The following is an 8703-nucleotide window of genomic DNA, read 5'->3' on the forward strand; positions in this document are numbered from 1 at the left end:
GAGGCTCTTATCTCCGATTCACCACTGGAAAACCAGAGGTGAAGCTGTGGCTCAAAGTGGTAGAGGGCTAGCCTTGAATAAAAAGAGCTTAGAAACAACAACCAAGCCTTTAATTCAAGCTCCACAACTAACCCCCCCCCCAAAAAATAGGACAAGGCAGTCAGAAAATGCCTAGTGCCCTGTCACCACACTGTAAGATAACCATGTATTAGCAGAGCTGTGTGGGCCTCTGGACAAGAGTAAGAGACCCACAGGGAAAGAGGCAGTTCCATGTGGAATTTAGAAAGTGCAGTGCCCCCTGGTCTCCATGGAAGCACCATCTGGCCTGGGAACAGCGGCCCACCTTGTATCTACCTCATAAAAATGGCCTCACCCAATGAGAGGGGCCGCAGTTTGTTGGATCAGGTCAGCCTCTGGAGTTGGGAGCTCTGGCTTTGAGTCTTAGCTATCTGGCTCCTGTGCTGTGTGACTTTGGGGATGCTGCTTAGTTTTTGCAGGCTTGTTTCTTCATCAGTAAGTTGGAGATACAGTTCCCATCCCATTAAGCCATTGCAGGAATTTAATGTCTTCAAAAGTTCCTCTTGTAGTGCTCAGAATGTGGAAAACTCTTGATAAACGACCTCAGCTAAGGGTAATTAAATGGTAGCTGGTGGGCTTTGAGTGTGAGTGCAGGAGACACTCCTGTAGAGATACACAGTGTCTTGTCAGGGAAGGAATTTTTGTAAGTCCACCTTGGAAAGAAGGGGTTCAGGATTCTCAGCTTAGATTGTTCCTGACTACTACACATCCTCCATTTTAGAAGCCCACAGCTCTCTAGAGGATTTTGCCTTCGTTTGTTTGGGGAAGGGGTTTTTCTTTTATCCTTTTTTTTTGATGTTCATTGTGGGGGTTCAACTCTGGATCTGGGTGCTGTTCCTGAGCTCTTATGCTCAAGGCTAGGAGCTCTACAACTTGGGCTACAGCTCCACTTCCAGCTTTTTAGTAGTTTATTAGAGATAAGTTTCCCGGACTTTTCCACCCTGTTTGAACCATGATTCTCAAAACTCAACCTTCCAAATAGCTAGGATTATAGGCATGAGTCACCAACACTGAGCTTTTTGGGGAGAGATTTTGTTGTTGATGATGGTGGTGGTTGTGGGACTTGAACTCAGGGTCTGGGTACTGTTGTTGATTGAGTTCCTTTTGCTCTTTTCCATTAGTGCTGTACCACTTTGAGCCACAGTACCACTTCCAGCTTTCTGGTGGTTAGTTCAAGTTTAGAGTCGCCCTGACTTTGCTTCCCTAGCTTGGAAAAGATTGTCTTTAGTGTTACAGTCACATATCCACATTTCACTGGGCTCCCTCTCTCCAACTTCACTCTCTCCCTTTAGCTCACTGCCACGGCATGACTTCATTTCCCAAACAGCAGAATCCCAGAAACCTCCATATCAGTACTGAAATATGCCTTCTAGATTAGCCATCTAAATTTGATTTTTTTAAAGCATAGATAAGAAAACACATTATTTATGCTTTGTTGTTCATTCAAGGAGCAAAAAGTAACTGAGATGAAAAACATTTGATGTATTTCTTTTTCTTACATCCTGTTAACCTACTTGTAAACAAATCCTAAACATTACTCTTGTACATTGTGTGCTCTCTTCCTTCACCACCCTTTGTCTTTTTTTTTCCTTTCAATCTTTTTCTCTCCTTCTGTGAAAGCCCTTCCTCTCGTGTCACAGCTGACGGCCCTCTCTGTCTTTCTTTGGCAGCCTTCTTGGTTACTGGAACACTCACTCAGATCAACCCCCACATAGACACCTACTTGCTCTAGCCATTCTGCTTTCTTTCTTGCTGTGAAATCTCAAGGAAGAGGACTTCCTTTGACTTTCACCTCACTTTGCTCCTCCCAGGAATGCAAGGCAGGGTTGTACTGTTGCCTTGTACTGTTGCCTCGTCTCTGGGGGATGCAATTGCTATTCTTAGTAGCCCTGAAACTCAAATGTGACACCCACCACCCTATCACCCTGTGGTCCCTAACAGGCCACAGACATTTAAATATGTCTGCGTTTGTTACTTTTTATAATAGTGAAAATGTTCTTTGTAAGCCAGGTACAGCAACTGAATATTTGATGTCACAAATCCTTTTCTGACTTTGCTCTTCTCACCCTGATAAGTCACTTAGACTCCTAATGTCCTTCAGTGTTTTCGTTTTTGTTTTGTTTTTGGCAATTTTCTTTTATAAAATGTGCTGTCCTGGGGATATGGCTTTGTTCCTGGACTTACTTCTCTTTTTTTCATATATTTTTATTGTAATTAATAGAAGGGTTACATTATATTCGTCAGATAGAAAGTGCATTGATTCACATACATTGGTACCCTTTCTCATGTCTTGGTCCCCATTTCCCTCCCCCCCCACCCCTCATCTTGTTTTCCCCCCTTCCCTATCCAATTTCAAATAACTTCTTATAAGGAGAAAGGACTAGGATGACTTTGAATTTACACACACACACACACACACACACACACACACACACACACACACACACACACGGGCTCCTTTTGACAGGAGAACTCATTTCTCCCTTCAGCCAAAGATACACTGGAAAATATTGTGATCATAGCAACAAAAAACACTAATGTAAATGCATGTTAAGTGTCTTACATATAATTGTAGCCTATTTTAAATATATACAGGATCAAAAAGCTAGTACATTTGTTCATCTGATTGTTCCTCAAGCTGTCAGGTAGAGATTCATCACTGGAAAGAAGAGTGATAAACTTGTCTCACCAGACACCAGTGATGTATGAAACTGGACTTCATTACTGAAGCAGAGCTCAAGCCAAAGGACCAAATTATCAATGTGTGTCTCTCCTCAAGCTGATGAGTTGGAATGGTCACTGACAGACATGCCTCTTAGGTAGTATGAGCAAACACAATGACTAGCACAGTACAGATGCCTCTCTCAGACATGTGGTTAAACCATGAAAGACAGATGCAAAAGAGTGTGCCTTCTATGAATCCATGAACCTGAAATTCTAAAATGCAAACCAGAAGCCAGGGCTGCTAGAACTCTGGGTGCCCATTCCTGTCTCCAGAAGGATTGTACATGGAAAGACAGTATGAAGAAGGCTGCCTGGGTGCTAGGAATGTTACGTTATCTGTACCTAGATGATGATCACATAGGTATGTTAATTTTGTGGAAATGCATTAGGCTGTATATATTTATAATACACACATCTCAACTTCAAATGACTCATCAGAATTGATTGTCCTATCTCATCACTCTCTTGACAATGTGCCAGGGATGATCAGGGACTGCGAAGAACATGTACTGTCTGGGACCTTAAGAACCTTCTGAAATTTCTTCTATCTTTAGGCGAAGCCTTTGCTTTGATTTTGCTGTTCACTAGATTTGCCTACCTCAGTCATGGTTTTGGACAAACAACCAACAATGGACGAAAGACTTCTTTCAGACCTGAGCTTGTTTTGAAGTCACTGAAAGAACATTGCTAATGAAGCACCTTCTGTATACCCCAGAAACAGTCTATATAAAGGAAGCCAAGCTACCCAATACTTCTGCTAAATAGAAATTGGTTTTTCAGAAAACAAACAATGTTTTGTCTTTGAAATGTTTACAAGTGGCCACGTCCAATCTTTCTCTCTGAAGAGAGAAGCCATGAGTTTATTTAAAGAAGAAGGAGGAGTGGGAGGGGGAGGGAAGGAAGAAGAAGAAGGAAAGAAGCAAGCATGATTTAGTGTCCATATTCTGGCATGGAAGTGTCTGCAATACTTCATTTTCTTTTATTTATATTTCTAACTTTACTTCCCATTATACCCTTCAGGCTTTATTGGCCCTTTAAAAGGACCCTACTTTGTGAACTAATTATGACAAATGTTGATACAACATCTGTTCTCAGATTTAAATTGCCTGCTAGACTGTCAGAGTTCATCTAGAAGGAAAGTTTGTTGTAAGCAGTAGTCTGCATGTTAATTTAGCTTGTGGGTACCTGAGGCTGGAGAAACTGAGACAGTGCTATGCAATAAGAGCCCCTGTCCCTGCATTAAACTGTGGACAAGCCCCAGATCCTTGTGCAAATGGTCAAACTCCTTGCCTTCCATATTTGAAATCATTTTAATGTTGACCTATCAAAAACAATCATGTGCAAATGCATTTCATCTCATTACTTGACTACTCAGATGTGATGTGCAGTATTTGCTGGTAACCAGATTTGATGGGTTAATATTCTAGAGTTGATAGTCTCAGGAAGAGCCCCTTCCTCTAGCAAAACTAAAATAGATTTCCTTTTGTTCCTTTAATGCCAATTAAATGTTAGAGTTCTAGATTTTATTCTTCCCAGTAGTTGTTTTTGGCATTTTTTTTTCTACCTGACCTCAGCTTTAGAACCTTCTATAGAGAGGCTACTAGGAATATTGACTCAAGAAACCAGGCCCAAATAAAGGACACTTACATTCAAGCCTTTCCTCTTGATTACTAGCCTTCTACATGTCTATGGGCAACAGATTCCCCACCGAAAAATGATTATTACCAGAAGATGTAATTCTAGGTAAAATTAGGTGACTCAGGAAACCTGGGGAATAAAAGTTCTGTTGCCTTGGTGTGGTGGTGGTTTCCTATTCAATTCTTAACAAAATTCTGTATTTACAGAATGTGCAGTGTAAGCGCTGGGAATGTAGCACAAGGCCCTGGGTTTGATTCAAGAACTGCCAAACGAGAAGAAAAATACAGTTTATTATGCATCAATTTCATGCCTATAAAATAAGAAAAAATGATGTTGAAGACCTTTAGAAAGTGTCAATGATATAAACTAATAGCCGTCCTTGATGTTATCTGTAAGAAAGTTACTAACTGGTTTTCCTTCAGCCATATGGCTTCTTTCTAAAGTATGTAAAGTCATTTAAATTCTGCTTCTCTAATGCAAGGGTTCTCAAACTGTGCCTTGGTAACATTTTGGGGCCAGATAGTTCTTGGTCCTCAAGGTTGTCCAGCATATTGCAGGTGGTTAATAGAATCTTTGGCCTCCAACCCCAGCACACACTGCGACCCAAACAAGTTTCTCCACAAATTACCTAATGGGCCCTGCTTCCAGAATTGCCTTTGCTCAAAACTGCTCCAGAATTATCCCACATTTCTTAGACATGTATTTTGTTACAGTCCAGAATAATATTATGTTTATTTCTAAGTTGATACCAGGATTCTTTATAGTGTTTATAGTCCAACGCTTTTCCTCTATCCTGTTTTCCATTAGAGATGAAATTTCCCTGACTTAGCATATGAACTCTTTGTGCATTATCTTCTTCAAGACCTAGGTCCCTCTAGAACCTGCATCTCATTTTATCCAACATCTCTGAGGCATGCTTTGCCTTCCTAGTGCCAGCAAGAGTGAATATGTGTATGGCAGGCATCTGAGCAGTTTACCTAGTTCCGATTTCTTTTTGTGGATGATTATAGAATTTACAAAGCAATCTGTCAATATCCGTGCTTGGGTCTGTCCTTCCTGTATCCCCATTTCCTTTCTCTTTCTTATATAAGGAAGAATCAAAACAGATCCAGAGAGCACAGTTCACTGGAGCCTTTATAAGGACCAGTTTCATTCCCCTCCCTTTAACCATTTTTCTACATAATGAGTAATTTGAGAGGAGACAAGGTTTCAAACACAATGCTACCTTGTGACACAAAATTGCTACCAAGTTGACCCTGGGCCTACATCCTTGGCATTCCTTTAAGCATTGGCTGCAGGTAGACCTGAAGGAGGGTTACTGTCAGTCAGAGCCCTGGCAGAAAAGAAATGTATTCTGTGGCCATGCATGGATATTGTGTCTGTGTGTGTTTTGGTTGGTGTGACATACAAGCTAAGGTAATTGAGAATCTTCCTTAGGTATAAACTTGCTCAGCCTTCACTGAATAACTAAATGTGTGCATCCAAGTAGATGGGAAAGTGTTTCTGGATAATTCTCTCCTGGACTCCACTCAGCATTAACTTGACCTTGGTCTTTTTGTCTCTTTCTCAGAAATACCTCAGGGACTTTTTCAGCGTGATGCTCCAGTCTGCCACATCTCCCCTGCACATCAACAAAGTGGGGCTGACGCTCTCGAAACATACCATTTGTGAATTCTCCCCGTTCTTCAAGAAAGGAGTCTTTGACTACAGCAGCCACGGGACAGGATAGAGCTGGGCTCACAGAGGAACCACCAACACAGTGCCTTCATTGAAGCGCCTCCAGTGTGGGGCAGCCTCCATGCCATGATCCCGGCCTACCCCTCCTACCGCAGGCAGCCTAGACAACCTCTCACATCATACCTAGTGCCTGAGCTTGGGTTACAGACACATTGTCTGCAATGGTGACCCTGACAGACAGCTGTGCTGTTTCACTACAGTTGTATGTGGCCTTTCCCCATAATCTTTCCTTGGGCAGTGAATCTGTCCCTTGTGGCAAGATGGATATGGCTTGCTCATCTAGAATCAAACCAACTTAGGATATCCCAGAGCAGGTGACCTTCCAGATCACCCTAAGGTCATCCCTAAGTAGCTCTTATTTGGTTTCCTCTTTCACCAAAACATACACTAGGATTTTGTTTTATTCTGTTTTTAATATTTCTGTGGCTGGCTATATCCCAAGAAAAGCATTTTCAATTATTGCATTATATTTTTTCCTCATTTGGATCAGCACTTTTATAAATACCTGTAGAGTGATGTTTACGGAAAATTTCATATTCTGCAAACAGGATTTTCTTTTGCCAGTCCTGATGCTTGAACTCAGGGCCTGAGCACTGTCCTAGGGCTTTCTTAAGGCTAGAACTCTACCACTTGAGCCACATCTCCACTTTCAGCTTTTTCTGTGTATGTAGTACCGAGGAATCAAACCCCAGTCTTCATACATGCTAAGTAAGCACTCTATTACTAGGTCAAATTCCTGGCCCTGCAAAAAAGGATTTTTTTAATCCAATCATGACTAGTCTTCCATGCCTGACAAATTGGATGTAAGCAACATCACTTAAAATTCCCCATCAATCCATATACATAGGACATTGTTTAACCATGATTCTTTTAGGACCTTTCCTCAAATCCAGTAGCTACTATGCATTTTTGAGCTTTTCTTTTTTTCTTTTCTTTTTTTGCTAAGCACAAACTGAGCACAAAGCTTGATGCGTATTTTTAAACATTTTGTTCACATTTTTTGTTACAGAATCTGATGGATCTTTAGCTGAAAAAAGCTAGAATTTATAATATTTTATTAATAACCCCTAAATTACTCAGGACTTATTGTAGCATTGCACATCTGTGTACAGTGAAACTGCTTTGTTTAAAGAGAAAAATATAACTAGAAAACAGGTGGTACGGATTGAAATGTAAATAATTTGACCTATAGATTTATATATGTATACACTCCTGTACAGTAGGTGTATGGAACTATATATAAAGCTATTTATGTTTCAAACTTTAAATTGAGCTGCTATCAATATTAAATGAAGTGATGAATTCTACTCAGTAGTTTGTTTTAAATTTGTAATATGGCCATTCCTGTTTGCTTAAAAATTAATATAATATACATAAAACAATGTATAGCTTAGCATTTGTGTTGTTGAAGATGCAGTTGTAATAATGGTGGAAGTCACAAATGAATAACAGGGCATGGTTGCACTCAATATTCTAGAACATGTCGAACAACAAAGCTCTCCTACCTCAAGAATCTTTAAAGATGCAATTATATCTGTAAAGAGGAAACTACTATTGTACTAATTAAATATCATAGTTTAGCGCAGGGGAAAAAAAATAAGACCTTTTGCTAATTGCTGCAGAAAGACTTGTTTGTCTGTACAATCACAATTACAGGCATAGGTTTAGAGCAGTTACTATCAAAAACTGAAAACCAAAATTAAAGGAGATAAGACATTACCAGAGGTCATTTATTCAAGAGGAATCCACGCACTAAAGACTGTCCCTCATTTGCTGAGTAAATGGCTTTCTTGAACTGACCATATCATCTGTCTTCTGCCCTTTTGTGCCTGAATTAGAGGCTGGGCTCAGAGCAATCATTATGCTAAAGTAACACAAGATCCTTGGAAAGATTTACTAGTCACATTTGTAAAGGGTACAGCAACCTGAAGATCCTCCCTTTCCAATCCACGCCATAAGTAATTACAGTTGCATTTGAAGGAACTGCTGCTGGCCAGAGATGACTAATGCATAGAAGAATCATTGTCTGTAAGCCTCAGTCTCCCTATTTGCAAACAGAGCCCTTGCAATAGATGACTATAGGTTCCGTTCTTACATGGTACAGCAGAAAAATAAAGGATTCCAGTTGGACCTGGTTTAGTGCCTCATGTGCACATGTCAGTACATGCTTCCAGTCTGATGTAAAAACAGCTGAGTCTGAATAACTCTTGAGGGCAAGATGAAAAGCAAATGAGAAGCCACATCTAGACAGCAATGGATTCCCCTTTGGGAAAGGAAAAGGAAACAGCAAGGATGACAAAACAGACTTCATCAATAAAGATAAGACAGAGCAAGAAAGACAAAATGGAGACTTTGCCAATTTGGACTAATTAAAAGGAATAGAAGAAAATGAGACAGTCTGTGTTATATACTGTACTTTCAGTTGCCTCAAAAATAATAACAGTAATTCCGAGCTGGGCCCTGTGGCATCTCAGATTGACGCATATCCCACTAACAGTTCTGTAATCAGTTGAACAAATCTAAGGA

At 40.4% G+C, this 8703-nt stretch overlaps 1 protein-coding gene across 3 annotated transcripts in view; it reads left to right on the forward strand.

Moving 5' to 3' along the window:
• Positions 1-7977, forward strand: part of Kif16b (kinesin family member 16B) — a 284469-nt gene extending 276492 nt beyond the window's left edge. For all 3 annotated transcript variants that reach the window (XM_090351966.1, XM_090351970.1, XM_090351967.1), the window contains one exon: positions 6011-7977. In XM_090351966.1, the coding sequence (XP_090208092.1) occupies positions 6011-6169 (159 nt within the window). In that variant the 3' untranslated portion in view covers positions 6170-7977. The remainder of the gene's footprint in view (positions 1-6010) is intronic.
• The last annotated feature ends 726 nt before the right edge of the window (positions 7978-8703 follow it).

The sequence above is a fragment of the Megascapheus bottae genome, chromosome 18, assembly GCF_031878675.1.
Source record: "Megascapheus bottae isolate mThoBot1 chromosome 18, mThoBot2.hap1, whole genome shotgun sequence".
Taxonomy (NCBI): Eukaryota; Metazoa; Chordata; class Mammalia; order Rodentia; family Geomyidae; genus Megascapheus; species Megascapheus bottae.